The following is a 24,776-nucleotide window of genomic DNA, read 5'->3' as shown; positions in this document are numbered from 1 at the left end:
AAAAAGGTTGGGGACCCCTGAGTTAAGAAATGGCAAGAGTAAAAGCACCCTAACGGCAGTTGTATACAGGCCTCCGAACAGCAGCTGGGATGTGGAATACGAATTACAGCAGGAGATGGAAAATGCGTGTCAGAAGGGGAATGTCATGATAATCGTTGGGGAGTTTAACATGAAAGTAAATTGAGAAACCAGGCCGATACTGGACCTCAAGAGAAAGAACTTGCAGAGTGTCTAAGGGATGGCATTTAAAACAGCTTGTTGTTGAGTCCACTAGGGGACGAGCCGTGCTGGATTGGGTGTTGTGCCATGATCCGGAGGTGATAAGTCAGCTTAAGGTGAAGGAACCCTTGGGGATCAGTGATCACAATATGATTGAGTTCACTTTGAAATTTGAGAAGGAGAAACTAAAGCACAATGTGTCAGTATTTCAGTGGGATAAAGGAAATTACAATGGCATGAGAGGGGAATTGGCCAAGGTTGACTGGAAAGAGACACTAGCAGGAGGACAGCAGAGCAGCAATGGCTGGAGTTTCTGCGAAAAATGAGGTAAGTGCAAGACAGATATATTCCAAATAAGCAGAAACTTTCGAATGGAAGGAGGACAGTACCGTGGCTGACAAGTGAAGTCACAACCAAAGTACAAGCAAAAGAGAGGGCATACAAGGAAGCCAAAGCTAGTGGGAAGACAGAGGATTGGGAAGCTTATAAAAACTTGCAGAAGGAAACTAAGGCGGTCATTAGGAAGAAAAAGATGAATTATGAAAGGAAGCTGGTGACTAATATCAAAGAATATATTAAAAGTTTTTTTAAGTATATAAAGGGTAAAAGAGAGTTGAGGGTAGATATAGGGCTAAGAGAAAATTACACTGGAAAGATTATAATGAGAGACGCAGAGATGAGAGAGGAACTGAATGTGTATTTTGCATCAGTCTTCACAGTGGAAGACATCTGCAGTATACCGGACATTCAAGAGTGTCAAGGAAGTGAAGTACGTGCAGTGAAAATTACAACTGAGAAGGAGCTCAGGAAGCTTAATGGTCTGAGGGTGGATAAATCTCCTGGACCTGATGGAATGCACCCTCGGGTCCTGAAGGAAGTAGCTGGAGAGATTGCAAAGGCATTAAAAATGATCTTTCAAGAATTGATAGATTCTGGCACTGTACCGGATGGTAGGAAAATTGCAAATGTTACTCTGCTATTTAAGAAGGGTGGGAGGCAGTAGAAAGGAAACTATGGACCTGTTAGCCTGACCTCAGTGGTTGGGAAGTTGTTGGAATCTATTGTTGGGGATGAGATTACGAGCACCTAGAGGCACGTGACAAGATAAGCCAAAGCCAGCATGGTTCTCTGAAAGGAAAATCCTGCCTGACTAACCTACTGTAATTTTTTGAGGAAATTACAAGCAGGGTTAACAAAGGAGATGTAGTAGATGTGGTGTACTTGGATTTTCAGAAGGCCTTAGACAAGGTCCCGCACACGAGGCTGCTTAGCAAGGTAAGAGCCCATGGAATTACAGGGGAGTTACTAGCATGGGTGGAGCATTGACTGATCGGCAGAAAACAGAGAGTGGGAATAAAGGGATCCTATTCTGGCTGGCTGCCGGTTACCAGTGGAGTTCCACAAGGGTCGGTGGTGGGACCACTACTTTTTACATTGTATGTCAATGATTTGGACTATGGTATTAATGGATTTGTGGCTAAATTTGCCGATGATCCAAAGATAGGTGGAGGAGCGAGTAGTGTTGAGGAAACAGAGGGCCTGCAGAGAGACTTAGATAGCTCAGGAGAATGGGCAAAGAAGTGGCAAATGAAATACAATGTTGGAAAGTGTATGGTCATGCACATTGGTGGAAGAAATAAACAGGCAGACTATTGTTTAGATGGGGAGAGAATTCAAAATGCAGAGATGCAAAGGGACTTGGGAGTCCTTGTGCAGGATACCCTAAAGGTTAACCTCCAGGTTAAGTCAGTGGTGAAGAAGGCAAATGCACTGTTGGCATTCATTTCTAGAGGTATAGAATATAAGAGCAGGGATGTGATGTTGAGGCTCTGTAAGGCACTCGTGAGACCACACTTAAGAGTATTGTGTGCAGTTCTGGGCTCCTTATTTTAGAAAGGATATACTGACATTGGAGAGGGTTCAGAGAAGCTTCATGAGAATAATTCCACGAATGAAAGGGTTACCGCTGAGGAACGTCTGGCATCTCTGGGCTGTATTCCCCAGAGTTCAGGAGAATGAGTGGAGATCTCATAGAAACATTCTGAATGTTAAAAGGCCTGAACAGATTAGATATGGCAAAGTTATTTCCCATGGTAGGGGAGTCTAGGACAAGAGGGCATGACTTCAGAATTGAAGGACGTCCATTTAGAACAGCGATGCGGAGAAATTACTTTAGTCATAGGATGGTTAATCTGTGAAATTTGTTGCCACAAACAGCTGTGGAGGCCAAGTCATTGGGTGTATGTAAGGCAGAGATAGATAGGTTCTTGATTAGCCAGGGCATCAAAGGGTATGGGGAGAAGGCAGGGGAGTGGGGATGATTGGAAGAATTGGATCAGCCCATGATTGAATGGTGGAGCAGACTCGATGGGCCGAATGGCCTACTTCTGCCTATATCTTATGGTCTTATAATGGGCCAAAAGGTTATCATAGTAAAACTTATTAAAGTAATCACTATTCCTCAAAGTTAGCTTCAATGATTTTAATTATTTAGTTTGTGAACTTTACTGTGTTAAATGTGAGAAAGGATTTTTTTTTCCATTTTGAACTAGCCCCATTTTTAAGATATCTGAGAATGATATCTTGACAACACAGGTTGCCCACAATGTAGGTGCCTTTCACCACATCAAAGTGCTGGAAGGCAGGTTCCAGTATATGACTAGAACAAACAGCCTAGCTCAGGGGCAGATGACTTGTGATTTTACAGCACTATCTGCCCACATAAGTCAGTTGCTCAAACTACATTTCTCTTCTGCAGTAACCAGAATCTGAGGCCCAAAGCCTTTTGTTGTTCTTCATAGTGATAGATATTTTTAACCTTCAATGAAATCTGTAGTGTTACAATTTATAAGACTATAAAATTCTGCTCATCAGTCAGTCGGACAAGTCCTCTAAACCTTTTCAACTAAAAGGTATTCATCCTGAGGGAAGACTATGTTTATCTTCCATGTCTAACCCTTACCTTATCATTATGTACTTTCTTTAATATTGCACCTCCTAATTCTTTGACAATTTAGAAAGAGAATAGGAAGAAAATATGCTAGTGATCAAAAATTCTGCTCCTCCAATTAAAAGTCAGTTAAATCTCAATTCTAAAGAAATATATTCTCTTTTTAAGATCGTACCATCCCAATATACTAATACTCTAACAAATTCAAGTCCTAAGTTACCAAGACTCTTTATAGTAGATAGTAATACCCACACTATTCAAACATTGCCCTTGTATGATAAATTGTACCATTAAAATTTGTTCTGCTTTCCGAAGAAATTATCTCTCTGAGTTACAACAATGTCCAGATGTCAACGACCTATCAGCATATACACATATTTCACAATAACAGAGCTTGAACAATTTTTGAGTCAAAGCTCACCTTTCCTCTCGAACGTGTGGAGTCAGGAACCGAGAAGAATCATCATCATGGCTGCTTTGTTGACTGCTTTGCTGGCTGCTGAAGATTGAAAAAGAACGATGAATTACAAATAGTAGGAGCAGCAAAACTTAGTATTAATGTCTCTTATTTACTTAATTATAATTATTTTAGCTCTGAATATGTGGTACCAGGAATTACTGCCCTACCCCCTCGGTCATCTTCAGCTTAACAAAACAAACAGTAATTTTCTTTCCTGATGTTTAAACATTAAATTGGTTGACAGAATAAGAGCACTTAGTTAACTGACGTGGAATTACAAAATACTACGCATAGCACAAGCTATTTATATTTGATTTTTTTAAACACTGATTGGCTAGATAAACTAGGCATAGCCATTTCTCTGATTTATAGCCTAATGTAGAAGGCCTAGTAGCCTTGTTGTCAAATTAGAACGCCGTCAAGGACATGAAAGTAAAATCCTATCTATTTGATTTCCACTCCAAGGGATGTAAAAACATCTGTGAAGAGGGAAAACAACTGGTTAAACAACAACTAGTTTTGAGATATAAGGAAAGGTTGAATAGGTTCGGACTTTATTCCCAAGAACATAGAAGAGTGAAGGGAGATTTGATAGAGGCATACAAAATTATGAGAGGTACAGATAGGGTAAATGCAAGCAGGCTTTTTTCACTGAGGTTGGATCAACTACAACGAGAGGTCATGGGTTAAGAGCAAAAGCTGAAATGTTCAAGGGGAAAATGAGGGGGAACTTCTTCACACCATCAGGCAGGAGACTCCGATGCATAAAAACAAGAAGGGTCAGGATGGGAAACAGTTTCTATTCCAAACCTTACAGTATTTAATTTATGCACTTCAGTTCATTATTTATGTGTGATTCATCTGTAGATTTTATCCTTACATTCATAAGTTATTGTGTGTTATGTGTACTACTGTTCTTTACACCCTGGTTTGGAGAAATATTGTCTCGTTTCTATATACATTATATGATTATACACATTATATATGTGTCTATAGTTAAATGACAATAAACTTGACTTGACTCAGAGGGTGGTGAGAGTGTGGAACAAACTGCCAGCGCAAGTGGTGGATGTGATTTCAATTTCAAAATTTAAGAGAAATTTGGGTAGGGACATGATTGGGAGGAATATGGAAGGCTATGATCCATATTCAGGTCAGATTAATCTTCGGCACAGATTAAATGGGTCAAACGGCCTGCTTCTGTGCTGTGCTATGACTCTGTACCACTAACTGTATATCAGATTGCTAACAAGCAGAAGCAAGAAACAGAAAATGTTACGGTCAGGCAGCATCCATGGGAAAGAGAAACAGAGTCAATGTTTTCACCAAAATAACTCTTCATCAGAATGCAGGGTCTGAATTGTCACATTTCAGAACAGGTAATTCAATACACATCAAATTAAACATTGGAAAAATTGAGTCTGTAAAAAAAAGAAAATCTGGACACACTCAGTAGGCCGAGCATTATCTATTAAAGAAGTAAGAGTTTGACCTGAAATGTTGACTGTTTCTTCTTCTGTAGATGCCACTTGACCTACAGAGTGTTTCATTTTTCTGGTTTTATTTCAGATTTCCATTAGCGACATTTTATTTTGATTTTAAATTCAGAAGCCAGAGTCTTTTAATTCAAATTGAGTCTATTTGATTAAAAAAACTAATGCAGTTCACTTTTTGTTTTATTGTCATGTCTACCGTAAAGACAGATATAGAAAAAAAATTAGAAGCTTGAATGTCTGAAGCTACCTAGATATTTGCCTTAAAATATGCAATAATACTACTCCGAATGAACAATCTGAATCGTTATCCAGCTTCACACAGTTTTGGATTAATGATTTAGCCTGCAAATCTCGCTTCATTACACACTCTGTAAACGCAATGTAATTTCATGGCACAAAAAGTCGCGTATGGGGAATGGCCACAAGATGGCAACATTGTCCAGAAAACAGTTACCCATCGATAATAAACAGGAAAATAAAATTGGTTCAGAAATCTGTCCTGCTATAAAGTTAAAACACAAACTGATGATAATCAATCTGAAACTGATTTTTCATTAAAATGAAACTAAATACAATTATTCTGACCTGGATAACGCAATGAAGCTGATAAGCTTAGGGCAATCCAACAAAATAGTCAAATTTTCAGAATGTTCACCTGTCTCAAAACCATCAAATAAGGTTGTACCTACAGGATCCAATCAAGGAGCCTGGATCAAACTTGATTTCAAGTCCAACAGTGACTGATGCTAATGCCATTGCTTTGAAGCAAATCCAGTTCTGCTCCAGTAACACATTTTCTGTACTCTACCCAAACACAATTCGGAACAAGCAGAAATAAATTGTTGAATATTATATTCTCCTTTGGACAAGAATCTGGCTTTGTAACAACATAATAATATTTATTTCAGTGATCAACACCACATTTCAGATCCAAATAATTCAATGCATTTTAGTTATACTCAACAACTCTAACAACCATCCCTTTTTCTAAACTTTCCAAACTTTAACTATTCTTGTTGGCAGCAATGCTTTCTTAGAAAACTGTACTCCATATGGCGAAGGTACTCCCACAGTTCTGCACGATAAGCAGTTCTAGAGTTTGACGCAGCCTTGAGGAAAGTACAGATACAGTATATGTAAAAACCAGAATGGTGTGCAATTTGACGAGGAACTTAAAGAATAGCATCATTCCCTGTTACTTCCTGCCCGTTTCCTCAGTATGATCTAAGTCATGAGCTTGACTTGCTGTCAGAGAAGGCTTGTTGAGTCACTACTGTACATACTTCATTGTTCTATTCTCAACTCTGTGCAAAATGATGGAAGCTGTTGTGGTTAGTTCAAAAAAAGGTCAAAGTTCGAAGTAAATTTATTATCAAAGTACATACACGTCACCATATACAACCCTGAGATGCATTTTCTTGCGTGCATACACAGTAAGTCCAAGAAATACAATAGAATTAATGAAAGACTGCACCCAGCAGGATGGATAACCAACCAATGTGCAAACAACAACAAACTGTGCAAATAAAAAAGAGAAAATAATAGTAATAATAATAAATAAATTTACAGTAAATATCAAGAACATGAGATCAGGCTTTCTTGAAAGTGAATCCATAGGTTGTGGGAACATTTCAGTAATAGGGCAAGTGAAGTTGAGTGAAGTTATCTCCACTGGTTCAAGGGCCTGATGGTTGAGGGGTAATAATTGTTCCTAAACCTGGTTATGTGGGCCCTGAGGCTCCTCCAACTTCTTCCTGGTGGCAGCAGCAAGAAGAGAGCATGTCCTGAGTGGCGGGGGTGCCCGATGATGGATGCTGCTTTCCTGTGACAGTGCTCTGTGTAGATGTGCTCAATGGTGGGGAGGACTTTACCCGTGATGGGCTGGGCCGTATCCACTCCTGCTTATAGGCTTTTCCATAGCTGCTTTCATACTAGGCCGTGATGTAATCGGTTAATATACTCTCCAGCAAACACCAATGGAAGTTTGTCGAAGTTTTAGATACCATGCCAAATCTTCACAAGCTTCTAAGGCAGTCGAGATGCTGCTATGCTTTCTTCGTAATTGTACTTACATGCTGGGCCTAAGACAGATCCCCTAAAACAATAACACTGAGGAGTTTAAATTTGCTGACTCTCTCAACCTCTGATCCTCCGATAAGGACTGGCCCATGGACTTCCGGTTTCCTCTTCCTAAAGTCAATAATGAGCTCCTCGGTCTTGTTGACACTGAGTGCTTTGTTGTTGTTGTGGTACCATTCAGCTAGATTTTTTATCACCTTCCTATATGCTAATTTGTCACTTTTTTTATTCAGCCTACGACAGTGGGTGTCATCAGCAAACTTGAATATGGCATTGGATCTGTGCTTAGCCTCACAGTGGTAAGTATAAATCGAGTAGAGCAGGGGGCTAAGCACACAGCCTTGTGGTGCACCTGTGTTGATGGAGATTGTGGAGGAGATGTTATTGGCAATCTAAACTGACTGGGGTCTGCAAGTGAGGAAATCAAGGATCCAGTTGCACAAGGAGATACTGAAACCTAGGACTTGAAGCTTATTAATAAGTCTTGAGGGGACGATAGTGTTGAATGCTGAGCAGCAGTCGATAAAGAGCATGCTGATGTATGCATCCTTGCTGTCCAGATGTTCCAGGGTTGAGTGAAGAGCTAATGAAATGGCACCTACTGTGGACCTGTTGTGACAGTAGGCATATTGGAGTGGATCCACACATTGCTTCTCAGACAGAGTTGAAATCACCAACCACTCAAAACACTTCATCATGGAGGATGTAATTTCTACTGGACGATAGTCATTGAGGTAGGTTACCACATTTTGCTCCGGCACTGATATAATTGAATCTGGTTGAAACAGGTCGGTACCTCAGATTGCTGAAGCGAGAGATTAAAAATATCAGTGATCAGCCAGTTTAGTACTTGGCCAAGTACACAGTCTGGGCTAGATGCTTTCATGCAGTTAATGAAGTTGTTCATATCTGCATGTAGCAAGCCTCAGAGAGCCTTCTAGGTTGGTGTGATAGATGGCAATGACTCAAGCAATATGGCTAACTGAAACAATGAGTCTAACCAACTAACTTTGACATTTCTGATAGTATCAAAACCAATTCCCCTGCAATATTTCCATTTGGCACTAAATTGTGGTAGACAGTTTAACAGATAATGAGAGGCGACAAATGGATTGATATCTGAACTGCATACCAATCAGTCACTTCCTACAACGCTGGCACACGTGGCATTCATTTATATATGCACTACTATAATTTGTAAAGACTCTTGAGACAAAATCTTTCACCTAGGGAATAATTGTGAAAGTGCTCAGAAACAACAGTTCATTCAAGTTCCTCCTACCTCACTTCTTGCAAGATCTGATAACTTCATTGCTGCCACTAACTACAATGCTACACTGATCCGTTCTATTTTTCACATCCGGATTTCCAAAAAGTTCTCCTTTTATTATAATCAAGAAACTTTCCTCATTGAGAATGATTAATCCAACTTATTTTCTATTGTTCATCTCTTCTAGGTTCAGTGTCAATTTCCAGATGAAATATTAAACAGAGGCCTGTTCATTTGGAAACTTACAATAAAGAACAGAATTTTTCCATGATGAACTAGCCAACAGTTATTACTCACTCAAAGTAAAATAGTCACTATTTAAATTGATGTTTGCAGGTTCTTTATGAGTAAAAATAAAGCTATTGGATTTCCCTTTGTGAACACAGTTTAGGGGCTGGGGCTGGGGTCATTTTGTAGCCAGTGTGCATTACAGGTTATCAAATTATTTTCCCTCAGTTCTCTTCACAAGCTTTGCAAGTACAAAATAAAGACATGAAATACTGTAAATACCCAGCATATTAAGCAAATCTGCAGAGGGAGAAGCACAGCTAATGTTTCAGGGCAACAATCCTTGTTCAGAATCTTGGTGTTTTAATTCAAATTCAAATCTACAATACTTTTTGTTACTTAGGAAGTACCCATTGCAGCACAAGTTGGCAGCTGTAGATGTCTTACTCTAGGAAGTTCTAGGAATCAGATGTACAGGTTAAGAAGACTGAGGCAAGATAACAACTAATTAAATATCCAAGGATATCAGGTAATATGGAAAGATAGGCAGGAAGGCAAAGGAGGTGGGATGGCGCTCTTAATTAAGGATGAGATCAGGGCGATTGTGAGAAACAATATAAGATCTACAGAGCAGAATGCTGAGTCCACCTGGGTGGAGATTAAGAATAGTAAAGCGGAAAAAAAAATCACTGGTGGGTGTTGTCTATAGGCCACCTCATAAAAATATTGCAGTGGCAGAGGCGATTAACCAAGAAATAACTGAGGCTTGTAAGAACGGAACGGCAGTTGTCATGGGGGATTTTAACTTCCACATAGATTGGGTGAATCAGGATGGTCAAGGAAGTCTTGAGGAGGACTTCATAGAACACATCCATGATGGCTTTGTTGAGCAGCATGTTAGTGAACCTACAAGGGAAAATGCTATCTTAAATGTAGTCCTGTGCAATGAGATAGGTGAGATTAACGATCTTGTAGTCAGGGATCCTCTTGGAAAGAGTGATAATAGTATGATTGAATTTTGTATACAGATGGAGGATGAAATAGTTAGATCTAAAACTAGTGTATTATGCTTGAACAAGGGAGACTACAACAGGATGAGGGGGGAGTTGGCTAATGTGGATTGGAAGCACAGGCTATTTGGTAGGACAGTTGAGGAACAGTGGAATACTTTCAAAGAGGTTTTTCACAGTGTTCAACAAAAGTATATTCCAGTCAAAAGTAAGGACAGTAAGTGTGGGGAGAACCAGCCTTGGATAACTAAGGAAATAAAAGATAGTATCAAATTAAAAGCTCATGTGTACAAAGTTGCAAAGATTAGTGGGAGACTGAAGGATTGGGAAAACTTTAAAAAGCAACAAAGAACAACTAAACAAGAAATAAGGAAAGGGAAGATAGAGTATGAAAGTAAATTAGCACAAAATATAAAAACAGATAGTAAAAGTTTTTATAAATATATAAAGCGGAAGAGGATGGCTAAAGTCAACGCAGGTCCCTTGAACGACTACTTTGTGTTGGTCTTCGTGGTGGAGGACACGTCTAATATGCAAAAGAATGATGTTATGGACGAAATGGGAGGTGAGGACCTCGATAAAATCACTGTCACTAAAGAGATAGTGATGAGCAAACTAGAGAGCCTGAAGGTAGATAAGTCCCCTGGTCCTGATGGGATGCATCCCAGGGTGCTGAGGAAATTGGCGGAAGTTATAATAGACGCGTTGGTAATCATTTACCAAAATTCTCTAGACTCTGGGCAGGTTGCGGCGGATTGGAAGACAGCAAATGTCACGCCACTCTTTAAAAAAAAGATGTAGGCAAAAGACGGGCAACTATAGGCCAGTTAGCTTAACATCTGTAGTCAGGAAAATGCTTGAAGCTGTCATTAAGGAAGAAATAGCGAGACATTTAGAAAGGAGTGGTTCCATTAGACAGATGCAGCATGGACTCAGAAAGGACAGGTCCTATTTGACAAACTTACTGGAGTTCGTTGAGGACATAATGAATGCAGTGGATAGAGGGGAACAGGTGGATATCGTATACCTGGATTTCCAGAAGGCGTTCGACAAGGTGCCGCTCAAGAGACTTACAAATAAGATACGGGTGCATGGAGTCAGAGGAAGTGTATTGGCATGGATAGTGGATTGGTTAACCAATAGAGTTGGTATAAATGAGTGTTTCTCCAGTTGGCAGCCAGTGGTGAGTGGGATGCCACAGGGGTCGGTGCTGGGCCCACAGCTGTTTACCATTTACATTGATGATTTGGAAGAGGGGACTGAGTATAGCATAGCAAAATTTGCTGATGACACTAAACTGAGTGGAAAATCAAATTGTACAGAGAATGTGGAGAGTCTGCAGAGGGATATAGATAGGTTAAGTGAGTGGGCCAAGGTCTGGCAGATGAAATACAACATTGGTAAATGCGAGATCATCCACTTTGGAAGGAAAAATAGAAAAGCAGATTATTATTTAAATGGTGAAAGATTGCAGCATGCTGTTGTGCAGATAGACTTGGGAGTGCTTCTGCATGAAATCGCAAAAAGTTGGCTTGCAGGTACAACAGGTTATTAAGAGGGCAAACAGAATGTTGACCTTCATTGCTAGAGGGATTGAATTCAAGAGCAGGGAGGTCATGCTGCAACTATACAGGGTACTGGTGAGGCCGCACCTGGAGTACTGTGTGCAGTTCTGGTCTCCATCCTTGAGGAAGGATATACTAGCTTTGCAGGCAGTGCAGAGGAGGTTCACCAGGTTGATTCCAGAGATGAAGGGATTAACCTATGAGGAGCGATTGAGTCGCCTGGGACTATACTCTCTGGAATTCAGAAGCATGAGAGGGGATCTTATAAAAACATACAGAATTTTGGAAGGGATAGATAAGATAAAGTTGTTTCCACTGGTAGGTGGCACTAGAACTAGGGGACATTGCCTCGAGATTCAGGGGAGAAGATTTAGGATGGAGATGAGGAGAAACTGTTTTTCCCAGTGAGTGGTGAATCTGTGGAATTCTCTGCCCAGGGAAGCAGTTGAGGCTTCTTCACTAAATATATTTAAGATACAGTTAGGTAGATTTTTACATAGTAGGGGAATTAAGGGTTATGGGGAAAAGGCAGGTAGATGGAGCTGGGTTTACAGACAAAGCAGCCATGATCTTACTGAATGGCAGGGCAGGCTCGATGGGCCGGTTGGCCTGCTCCTGCTCCTACTTCTTATGTTCTTATAATCTACAGTCATGCACTTCAACAATTTAAATACATCAGATATCAAGGAGATGCAACCATAAAACTACCAAAGATATCTCAAATTAGCCAGACTTTAACTGGAGTTAAATATTTGTCAAATGAATTTTCATCAGCTATTTTCTTCCATCAGCTTTTTCATTTTTTAAAAATATAGCTTTATCCATTGTTAGAGAACTTAATAGCAGACGGCTAAACTGAAGCTTTCATTTTATTTGGATTTTCTCTTGACGAATAAGCACTATTAAAGATGACAACAGAAAGTTTAATTTTCAACACCATCAATTATCTATAAGCACAAAGAAAGCAATGTGACTCTTAAGTCCCAGTGCTATGGAAGGGTGTTGTTGCTGGATGCACTTCTTGCAGGTGTAGTTGTCAGGGACACTGGAGGGCTCTCTGCCTTCCCACAACCTGCAAGAGGTTTCGCTATCCTGCACTGCTCTAAATATGCAATGAAAAAGAAAGAGTAAATAACAAGTCCCCTCACACTCATAAAGCATCTGGACATGAAAATATATTGATATTACCGAATCAAACTGCTTTACTAAAAGTATTGCAGTAGTACCTTTAACACCTGGTAGTACGATTAAACAGAATGCACACACCTTCTCAAATGTAGCTATGGATGGAGAACAAAATGCTGGCCTTGCTTATCATCTCCACATCCCAAAGCAACAAGAAAGAAATGACTGACATTTGACAAAACAGCTAAAATTTATGTTTTAAAATTATGAAATTGTAGACTCACAATAAACATTGTAAAGCTACGAAATCCACTTTTATTTAAATACCATGGAAAATGGACATCCTATGGAGCCCCAAGTATTGCTATAACAATATTCTGCTATAGTTATCCATGAGAACTTTGAAAAATTCAGCCAGCCAGTAAAGATTAATTTAATTTGGTGGCAAAAACAATGAAAGGCATGCATGCACGTGCGATTTTATCCCTATCCAAAACATTCCATGTTCAATAAAAAGGTAAGAGCCCTATCCATTAAATATTTAATTTTTGTTTTTAGTCATACTTGAGAAAAGCACCAGTCTTCAAAACTTAAAAGCACATACACTGCTCTTGAAGCTGGAATATTCACATCCTCAGCAGGAGCAGTGACCTCAAGTCTTGCATCCCACATTAAATATGAAACAGCACTTGTCCAATTTCTCTTGAGATCCAGCAACCTTGCTGTTACCCGACATGCAAATTGGAAGGTTGTTTTTCTCAGCAGAAAAGCTGGAAAATATACTCCTAGTTCCTAAAGAGTGCACAGAGTTGGAGTTAAAATACTTGTTGCAAAGTTAATTTTCATGTGAAAAATAGCTGCAAGCTGTCTACAATCATTTTTGGATGCATTAGATACATACAATGAAAACTCTGATAGCACTTCCCATTGCTCCTCCCCCCCCCCCCCCAAAGGAATGCATTAGCCTGTGCCAGAATATTTGCCAAAATTCTGAAAGAACTACAGAATTTTAAGTTACTGAAGAAACAAAAGAGTCTATGAGAATAAACAACAGAAAGCCTTGATGGAGGTGGTTAAAGATTCAGTGTTAAAACAAACCGTTTTTCCATGATTCATGAATACTTTCTGCAAGCCTGACTTAAAGCATTAGTTAACTTATATCAACAAAAACAGTATTTATCACAACCAAATTCCAAGTAATTTGAGTTAATTACATAACAAGTGTCCTATTCTACACACAATGCACTTTCATCATTTCAGCTGCGTAAGAGTCAAGTTACGAAAGCAGATTTACTGCTTCTTATCTGCTTTAGATATACTGTAAACAGTTTGGTCCACTGGAGTTGAGTATCCAAAGGTCACTCATTGTTATCTGAAGCACTGGAACCTGAAGCTCTCGATTTATAATCAGCTCTCTTAGGAAAGTGAGTGCAGGATGGGTGTTAACATAACCACCAGTTAATTCATTTTTTTCATAGTCCTCAAATTAAAACTCCATTTTTGACATTTACGCTTTCGTGAATGACATTGCAAAAGACATTTGACATCAACTGGGAGCAGAAGTTAAATATTCACAAACAATAATTTAATTCAGAAAATAGAAATATGAGTATTTCATTTTTCATGTTTTATTGTACATGTTGAAAGGCAAATACACTGCCAAAATCAAATTCATGACGCTATTTATGATTCGGAACAACATGACAAAAACTGCTGAGTAGGTAAAGTGAATTTACTGACAGATATGTGGAAGTTTACCAGCATCAGGGGAGCTTCAATGTTACCCATTATGCACACCATATTCTTATCTGGGTCAGCCAAATCCAACTTTTCTTTTATACTTTCAGGGACAAACTCTTCAGAGGAAGTGCATGCTTCAAGTTCTTGCCTTGTGCTGATGCTTAAAAGACTTTCTTGGAAAGTCAGGCAGATAACAATGGAATGAGGTCCAAGATACACTGATACAACACAACTATGGTAGAAACTTGAAGCAACTGAATAGTCAGGAACGTGTATATGCATCTATTAGCACACCATTTACAGTTAACTGTTCATTCTCAATGTGGAGCTGAAATCACAAAAAAATCACCTATACATCCAAAGCATACAGTTAATAGGTCTTTTGTTATATTTTATAATTCCAAAACATAGAACTAAATGAAAGAAAAATGCCAGGGGCACGTGTGTCTTAGTTTTGTTTTACTTTAGTGAGATATGCACTTATGATGTGGTGGTGTAATGATGTATTCCATTCAGGTACTTCTACATATAACCCATAATGCATTATGTAACAATGAAGAATGCTTAACCAAACAATATATTTACAACGTTACTCAAATGTTACTGAAATATTCAACACACAACACTCCTCGCTGCTTAGCTATAAACTCCAACTCAATATAGAATGCATCTCACAGCTACCGTACAACTACTGCATAGACATCCACAGCATAGTAAATTTTAAACTGTCCCATTCAGACCTAAATATTTAATCATTGTGGAGGATCTCTTAGTCTTGTGGAATAACATCTTTTCTGACAAGGGAGGGGGTGAAGGGGGTCACTCTGCTTGACATGTAAGACTTGTAGCTTTGAAACTATCTCAGGTTCTGGGTTCTCCTCTGTGGTGGTTTCAGGAGTTGACTATGGGACTGCAGGAAACGATTCTGACAGCTCTGAACAGCTTTCTTCTCCTTTCTCTGAGATGCTCTTGGCATCTTCTGGACATGTTGGCATTCCAGACAGTGCATGGAAAGCTGCTCGATCTGTTGATCTATCCCAGGTCACCAGATAAAGCTTTGAGCCAACACTTTCATTTTGACATCGTCTCGATGACTGGCATGTAGCTCATCCAACACTTTAGCTCTCAGCTTAGATAGTACAACACCTCTCAATCCCCACATAGACAACCCCCATCAAGGGCAAGTTCATCCTGGCACTGGTAAAAATGGGGGAGCTGGAATTTCTGCTACTCATTCCAGCCATTTTAGGTAACCATGTAGACCTGCAGTGGGGTATTTTCTGGTTTCCCTTTGGATCATCTTTGCCATAAAAGGGAGACTTTTGGTTTGCTTTTGAGAGAATAGGTTAAGAGGAGTGCCCTCTTTTGTAAATTATTCAGGCATTTCCTTTTCTAAGGTTAAGTCCATCAAGCATTTCCATGATTAGTTGTCCTCTTGAATTCAATCTTCTAATTGTGTCCTCCAAGAAAAAGAGCCCATCCCTGCATTTGTGCTGCTGCTGTTAGTGGAGCATCGTTCTGTGGTTTGAAAATGGACACTAGTGGTTGACTATCAGTAATGAGGGTAAACTCTCTCCCATACAGGTATTGAAACGTTTTACACTTCAAGGCACACTCAAGGCCTCTCAGTCAATCTTTGTATAATTTTTCTCTGCAGCGGTAAGTGAACATGATGAAAGGCTATGGGGTGTTCATTCATTCACATGTGATATGACTGCACCTATACCATAAGGCAAGGCATTACAGGCAAACTTCAGTGCATGATGAGGATAATGTGTGAGTGCAGTGTCTGACTTCATTTCCTTTACCTTTGGGAAAGCCACGTCACGCTGCTTTGTCCATTGCCATTTCATCCTGATCTGTTAGTAATGAGTCCAAGGGATAGAGCACAGTAGCTATGTTTAGCAGGATCCTGTTATAGTAATTGACAAATCCTAAAAAGGACAACTGTGATATGTCCTTTGCCCGTGGGGCATCCACCACTGCTTGAATTTTCTTAGCACATATATTTAAACCTTGTGCAACAATGGTGTGACCTCAGTAAGTGATGCGTGGTTTAAAGAATTCACACTTGATGCGTCGTGCTCTGAGCCCAAAATCTTCTAATCTTTTTAACATTATCTTGAGACTTTGGAGATGTTCCTTGACATTCTTACAGATAACAATGATGTCGTCACCTAGTGTCTGGGCAGCCTTGCAGCACCAGATCTACAGCTTTCTGCCAAAGTGTAGGTGCAGACGCTACTCCAAAAATGAGCCCATTTAGCGATAAAGCACTGTGCAAGTGTTTATGGTGAGATACACTTTGGATCCTTATTCCATCTCTGTCTAAAGGTAAGCCTCAGCTAAGGGCACTTTGTTGAAATGTTTCTCTTCAGAAAGGGGGCAAAGATATCCTCTACCCTCGGCAGAGGGCAGCGATCTACTTTCAGTACTGGGTTGATGATGACCTTAAAATCACTACAGATCCTGTCAGAGTCATTCTTCTTGGCTACTGGGACCACTGTGTTGCCCATGGTCTCCACTGAAGAATTCCTTCAGCCTCCATGCGATCTACCTCATTGGCTACTTTATCACAGATGGTGTAAGGAATTGGACCAGCTTTGTAAAACTTACATGTGGCATTTTCACTTAACAGCATTTTACCCTTGATATATTTGAGTTTTCAAATGCCATAATTTCAAATACCATCGCTGAACACTGCTGTGGCATCTCCAATACATTTCTTAATTCATTTTCAGATGACTATTGCAGGGGACATGGCGTGCAAATGGTGAATGGATCTCCAATCAAGCTGTAGTTATCTCAGCCAATCACACCCCCCCTAATGCTGGCCCTCCTGTGTTTACCAAAAACAAATGCAATGTGGCTTGTTGGTTATTGTATTTCACTGTTACAAATGTCAGTTCCATAAGAGTTATTTTTTCGCCAGTACAAGTTAATAGCTGGAAAACTTCAGACTTCAGTTTAGTTGTAATGCTGTTCAAACTAATTTTATGGAATGACTGAAACAGCCAAGCCAGTATCCAATTCCATTTTAATTAATTTGCTGTTCACTTTTGGTGTACACAATATTGCTCGTCTCCTGTTATTTTTCACATGTAAATCTCAAGGCTACTCAGTCCTGAGTCATTCTCATCATTATCAGATTTTTGATGCTCTTTTGAAACTGCAACTTGACTTTTTATCTTTATCTCTTCCCTGTGCAGTCCATTTTGCTTTTGTCTGTCCGATATACTTTGCATGTGTTCTACTTTGTTGCATTTTCTGCAAGTTTCACCTTTAAACCTACAGTGTTCTAGTGTATGTGAGCACCTCTTACAACAGTAACATAATTTGTTTGGGCAGGCAGGTTTCTGTTCAGTCATTTCAATTTAGTTCACACTCACAATAATTCCTGACTGCAACTCAATTGCGTCTCTGACTGCAGTTTCCATTAATACATCGATTTCAAATGCTCTTTTAAATGGGCATTGTGCTTCAGTTAAGAGCAGTTTTTGAATGCTTTCTTGTAGGATTCAATAAACTAAATGATCTCTCATAGCATCATTTAGCCCATTATCGAACCGACAATGCTCAGACAATCTCTTCAATTCAGCCACATATGTTGAAATGGACTCCCCTTCCTTTTGATACCACTTAAGAAACAAAGCATTCTGCAATCAACAATGGTTTCGGTTTTAAATGTTCCCACATTACTTTCACGATAACAGCAAAGTTAATTTCACCTGCTTTAGTTCGAGCAGTTAAACTTTGAAGCAAACTGTATGCTTTCCACCCATTGCACTCAGCAAAACTGGCATTCGCTTTTCACTGGCTATTTAATTTGCTTCAAAACACTGCTCAAATCACTCAGTACACAATATCCAGTTAACTTTTGGGCAATTGAATATGTCTATCTTTCCGGTGTAGCTAGCCATTTCTGCTTTTTAAAAAAATAAAAATTATTATTATTTTCATCCGGTACTCACTGTTTATGAACCCATGAGTTTTTCTGTTTTCACACCTTGGCTTTTTAACTTGGTTGTCTTGTTGCACTTTTTAAAAAAACTTAAACACCTCAATGTGCTTCAACAGATAGATAGTCATCTCTGGATCATTTAAAACTTTCTTGTCACCACTGTTATGTTTTGTAACTCCAAAACATAAAACTAATTCAAAGAAAAACACAGAGCCAAGAGATGCACGTCTTAATTTTGTTTTACTTTAGCAAGGCGTGCACTTATGATGTGGTGACATAATGACATATGTCATTCACATATTACCCTTTATTTTTTGTTCTTTTGGTTTTTTTTCCACACTTTAAAAACGTAATGGCACATTATTCAGTTCTACACAATACCCAACATTTCCAAAACAGCCCGCAAATATAGTCAAAGGGCTCCACAAAGTGCATGGATGGTACTCCCATGTCAGTGTGGAGACTTCAAACAGAGCACTTCTTGTGACATGAAAACATGTAAATGCACCGTAGGATTCCTCTGGATATGCTGAATAATCTTCATGACCAGAGATACCACTGAAGCTATCATGGTGGTTCATTCTTACTCAGGTTTTTTGGCTTGGAGGTGTAGAGAATATTTTAAGTTAAAAATTAACTTCTTCATTGTGTAAGTGCCAACGAAATCTTCTGTCCTTCACTGGAAGCTGGTCAGCTATCACGATCACCTTTTTGCAAGTTTAATTGCACATGTTTGCGGCTTTCAAAAATGCCTCTGGTTGAGGCCTGCTGCAGATGAAGTGTGCATTGGAGTCTCACTAGCCTCCTGGCATAGGACCAGATCCTCCTTCTCCCCTTTTTTTTTGCTGTCTGGGCATAAATTGCTGGAATGGGGCTCTGCAGAGAAGCTTGGAGCAATCAGTTGGCCCCAATCAATATATTCAGAGAGGTCCTTTCTTCACCACCATCTGCCACCATTCTCCTCCTCTGACATTTACTATCAAATGGTTCTCTAGTTGCAGTGTCTACTCATCCTGCTGGAGAGCTCTAAACAAAAGCTGAGACTGCCTGATGATAAGACAAGGAAGGAAATTGAAGTATCAAACCCTCATTTTGCACACTATCGAGCACCAAGCAGTGCAGTCATTGGAACTGCACGTTGAGGATCTCACCACTAACATTACTAAGGCACTCTGAGACACTACATGAGAGAAAAATCAAGAAAGGTTTATATTTATTTATTCATCCACAGACGTGGATATCCCCGGGCTGATAGGCATTTATCAACCATGCCTGGATAGCTTCGAGACTAAGGAACACTTAGTCAACCACATTGGGGGTGGGGGGAGTCAGAGTCAAAAATAGGGCAAACAAGATAAACATAGCAGATTTCCTCCCTTGGAATACATCAATGAACCTTAAGTGTTTTTACAACGAACCATTAATTTCACTGTTACTATTATTGCAAGTAACTTCAGCTATTAAAATTCTAGTTGCATTTAATTACTTGAATTCAAATTCCCCAAATGCTATAGTGGGACTTGAATCTGCTCTAGATGAATGGAAAAGCAAGCAAAAGTAAAATTAAAAACTGAGGATGCTAGGAAACTTAATAAAAAGAGAAAATGCTGGAAATATTCAGATCATGAAGCATCTATGGAAAGAAAAATCAAATCAATTTTATAAACGTAAGAGATTCTGCAGATGCTGTAAATCCAGAGTAACACAGACAAAATGCTGCAGGAACTCAACAGGTCAAGCAGCACCTAAGGAGAGTAATAAAAAATCAACATTTTGCACCGACCCTGCATCAGGACTGGAAAGGAAAGGGGAAAAAGCCAGAATATGAAGCAGGGGGAAGGGAAGGAGTTTGTTGAAAAATGATAGGTGAAGCCAGGTAAGGGAGAGGGATAGGTGGGTGGGGGAGAGAGGATGAAGTGAGAAGCAGGGAGATGATACAGTAGTTGGTAAAGATAAAGGGCTGAAGGAGAAGGAATCTGATAGGAGAGGAGAGTTGACCATGGGAGAAAGGGAGGGAGGAGGGACACTAGAACAGGATGAAAGGCAGGTGAGAAGAAGAGAATGGGTAAGAGGAAGGCCAGAATGGGGCATGGAGAAGGAGAAAAGGAGGAGGGGGAGAAATGTAAAGATGTGCTTGGCAGTAAGATCCAGTTGAAGATGGCAGAAGTTGCGGAGAATGATGAGCTGGACGCGGAAGCTCATGGGGTACTAGGTAAGGATAAAGGGAACTCTATTCCTGTTAAGGTGACGGGTGGATGGGGTGAGGGTTATGTCTGTGAAAGAGTGGAGACAAAGAGAAACTGATTAACACAAATGATGTAGATACAGAGATAGGATGGTGAAGGCTTGTTAATCAGCTGATCTGACAGAGGATACAAGGAGATGACGAGCACACGAAAGAAAATAGAAATCAATGCTGCTGCAACTATGAAATACAAGTAGTGCATTTGCTAGAAATCTGAAATTAAAGGTTATATTGGAAATACCAACTGGTTAGGTAGCTTCTGTGAAGAGAGAAAACTTAACAACACAGCTTGATGACATTTCAACAAAACTGGCAAGTTCTAATAATGACCAGAAAGTCCTACTGAATCCTGAGAGCTATCATATGCTATTATTGGAAGATGAGGTGCTATTCCTCAAGTTTACATTAAGCTTCATTGAAATGTAATAAGAGGTCAAAAACAGAAATATCACAATGGAAATTGAAGAAAGAAAGAAAGAACGAGATCAACAACTGGAAGCTCAGGGTCTCCCTTGCAATCTGTGCAGGGGTGGTCAGCAAAACAACCACTGAAACTGCTAGGTTCTTATCATGCACATTGTGAAGAACAAATCTGTTCTCTTCACACCTTTTCCTCCTCTGCTACTCAAAACATCCTGATTTGTAACTTATGTATATTCAATCTGATGAGAGGTCATTGGTCAAGAATGCTAACACCATTTTTCTCTGCATAAATGCTTCCTGGCCTGCTGAGTAGTTCCAAGATTTCAGTTTTTAAAGTTATGTAGCGATACAGCACAGAAACATGTCCATGTCGATAATTTATACAAATCACATTTACCATGTCTATTTCTTGGCAACCTAAATGCTTGTCCAGACATTTTTAAATGTTATAAAAGTACCTTTCTTCATCATAATCTGAGCAAGTGCGCTTCACTCTCTCAGTAAAAAAACAAAAATTCCCAAGATCTGTAATTCTCCTACTAGCCTCCTTAAATTCTTGCCCTCTGATTTTAGATATTTCCAATATGGGGAGAAGTTTTTCACTATCCACCCCATCTATATCCCTTATAATGTTGTATATATTAGGTCCCTCTCAGCTTTCACTCTAAGCAAACTAAACCTAGTCTATCCAGTATTTCTTCATTACTGATTCCATTCCGAGCAATGTCCTGGTAAATCTCCGCTGACTTTTCCAATGCAATCATCTATCCCAGAACAACATTCCGTATTCCAACATTTATAAATCAAAGTATTGAGTATAGGAGAGCGATGTTATGTTGAGTTTGTATAAGACCTTGGTGAGGCCTAATTTGGAGTACTGTGTGCAGTTTTTATGACAGGAAATAAAAAAAATTACAGGAAACTCTAGATCTAGATTCGAAAGTCCTCCGCCTTATCAGAAATCTGTACTGGGAACAAACTGCCGCTGTAAGAATAGGTGGAGAAGTGAGTCAGTTTACGAAAATCAAGAGAGGCGTTAGACAAGGGCGTGTTTGCTCTCCTGATTTGTTTAATGCGTACAGTGAAACAATATTATAAAAAATAAGAGACGTCTTGGGAATCAAAGTTGGCGGTGAAAACATCAATAATTTCAGATATGCGGATGACACTGTGTTAATTGCAAGTACGGAGGAAGAACTACAAAACCCAATTGATATAGTTCTTGAAGAAAGTGCAAAAATGGGTCTATCTATCAATTGCAAAAAGACAGAATGCATGGTGATATCCAAAAAGAAGGAAAATCCTATCTGCAGGCTGAAAATAATCAGGGACGACATAAAACAAGTACAGAACTTTTGCTACTTAGGAAGCTGGGTGACATCAGATGGCAGGTGTGACATGGACATCAAATGAAGAATAGGGATGGCAAAAGACACCTTTACTGACCAACACTAAACTAAGCATGACAACCCGCCTCAGAGTACTGAAATGTTACGTTTATCCAGTTACGTTATATGGCTCAGAATGTTGGACAATATCTAGTAACATGAGGAAACGAATTGAAGCAGCAGAGATGTGGTTTTTGAGGAGGATGCAAAGAACAACATGGACGAAACGAATATTCAATGAGGATGTCATGAACAGAGCAAGCACAAAAAGAGAAATAATGTATGAGATCACGAAAAGGCAACGCAACTTCATTGGACGTGTGATTAGGAAAGAGGAGTTGGAATGCACAGCAATTATAGGAAAGATTGAAGGGAAGAAAACAAGAGGAAAGCAAAGACAAATGATGATGGAGCCAGCAGCCAGAGAACTGAAAATGAATACCAATGAATTGATCCACTTGACCCAAAACAGGAGTGTGTGGGCCATGGCAGTCAAAGCTCAAACTGGGCATGGCACCTGATGATGATGATGATGATGTGTGCAGTTTTGGTCACCGACCTACAGAAAGGTATAAATAAGGTTGAAGAGTATACTGAACATTTACAAGGATGTTGTCGGGTATGTAGGACCTGTGTTATAAGGAAAGATTGAATAAGTTTGGACTTCATTCCTTGGAACATAGAAGATTGAGAAGAGATTTGATAGAGGTATACAAGATTATGAGGGGTACATGGATGGTAGGGGTATGGAGGGCTATGGGCCCAGTGCAGGTCGATGGGAGAAGGCAGTTTAAATGGTTCTGCACAGATTAGATGGGCTGAAGGGCCTGTTTGTGTGCTGTATTTTTCTGTGATTCTATGACTTCTATGACTATTTCTCAGCCTCATAACTTAACCATTCTGCAGCTCTATACTTATCAGGAAGGAAAATGGGTTTGAGGACAATGATCAGCTCTGCCTCAATCTTATTGAAAGAATCAGGATTAAAGGACTTCAATGCCAACTCTTTCTATTTCTCATTTTCTAAAGTTCTTTAAAAAATCCTATATGGCCAAATTTCAAGGCAATAATAGTTATCAAAAGCTAACATCAAAGAATCTTTTAAGATTAATGCAAAATTTGCAAAAATACCTTCACTGTGACTACAAAGTAGTGCATCTGGATACTTATGAGATTACAAAAATGTTTCACACATGTCATCCTTTAGATACTTCTAATATTAATCAAAGGAGATCTTCAATTAGTCAGTCTTATAACAAACAATTTCAGAAAATGACTTTAGCTGGTAGGACAGGTATACATGCTGGGAAATGTAATTTGAAACTAGAATCATTTCTAAATCATTAATGATGATCTTTCACCGGTAAATGGAACATTTTTGTTGCAAGTAAGGTGATTTTGCTTAATCAATGTTCATCTGCATCAGTCTCATTAAAGTCTCTTATTTGTATGCTTTCATTGTGCAAACTGGATTAAAATTTAGCCTCCACAAAAATACAGAAGTGTACTTAATGTTTGTTTAAGGTTAAATCACATTAGAACAGAAACTCTTCCTTGCATTGAAATACATTTTGCTGTTGATCGATTAGGTTTAGTCAACTAATTGCCTTTTTTTAATATTAATCAAATTACAGTTCTTGTTAAGAATATGGATTCTAACCAAAGAACATTATTAATTCCGAGTTGTAACAGAAACAACACATTTCTTCTATCATGCCATTCAATCTACACAGTTATTTTAAATTCATTTTTATATATCCACTGAGGTCCCTGTAATACCTGTTTGCAACAACTTTCAAGTGCACACCCAGAATGGTCTTGTGACAGACCAGAAAATGAGAACAGATATGACTATTTTGTCAGTAATTATGGCCGAGGAAATTAAGAGCCACATATTCTGAACCATTTATTCATGCTTTCATCTAGGAAATTTAATCTTTGCATTTACAAGTTAAATTGTTCATGAAAGACGACAGATTAAACAAACATTCCTTACAGTCTTTAAGAGAAACTGCAACCTCTTTATGGCATGACACTTCACTGTAATCTCTGAGGGAAAATGTTTTAAGTATAAATGCAGCCTTTATTTTACACATCACTGGAATGCTGTTAACACAGCTGCAGAGAATTCTGTTTGGCATTTGTTGGGAAGGTATATAATATATAAGGAAGACGCATCAGAATTAGAACAAATAAATAAAAGTAACATTGGGGTATTGTAGCTATACTTTACTCAGAATTATGATTAGGACAAGGGATGACCCATGATATTTTGTTGAGAACTAAGTCATGAAAATTAAGTGTTAAGGTTGAGTTTCAAGATATCCCATTACTCAAGTTAGCTTGCTGTTAGTAAATAGTGTATTAAATTTTCACCTCACTCTTTATCACTATTTCGTAACGGAAGAAATGCACAACTGCAGTCAGCAACAAAACAGCAGTATCAGCAGTTTAGAAGAGTGATTCGATCCACCTAAGTGAAATAATATGCCTGAAAAGGAAGGGAGAAAAACTGGTGCAATGTCAATCAACGCCCATTCATCAAACAGAGGCCAGAAATATTCTGTATAGAGGCAGAGGGAGACTGGACAGCTTCATTGGCAATGATCTGAAAGTT

General features: G+C 39.1%; 1 protein-coding gene across 13 annotated transcripts in view; it reads right to left on the bottom strand.

Annotated features, from left to right (window-relative positions):
• The window catches only part of gramd1ba (GRAM domain containing 1Ba), a 600,767-nt gene that overhangs the window by 298,704 nt on the left and 277,287 nt on the right, over nucleotides 1–24,776 (bottom strand). For 9 of the 13 annotated variants that reach the window (XM_072238333.1, XM_072238338.1, XM_072238327.1 and 6 more), the window contains one exon: nucleotides 3,591–3,668. The exons of 1 other annotated variant lie outside the window; for it this stretch is intronic. In XM_072238333.1, the coding sequence (XP_072094434.1) occupies nucleotides 3,591–3,668 (78 nt within the window). Of the gene's footprint in view, nucleotides 1–3,590; nucleotides 3,669–18,113; nucleotides 18,137–24,776 lie in introns of those variants that run through there. 3 more of the 13 variants (XM_072238337.1, XM_072238335.1, XM_072238341.1) reach the window with 2 other exon arrangements.

This window comes from Mobula birostris, chromosome 20 (assembly GCF_030028105.1).
Source record: "Mobula birostris isolate sMobBir1 chromosome 20, sMobBir1.hap1, whole genome shotgun sequence".
Lineage (NCBI taxonomy): Eukaryota > Metazoa > Chordata > Chondrichthyes > Myliobatiformes > Myliobatidae > Mobula > Mobula birostris.
The sequence above is the reverse complement of the archived record's forward strand: the minus strand, read 5'-3'. Positions and strand labels throughout refer to the sequence as shown.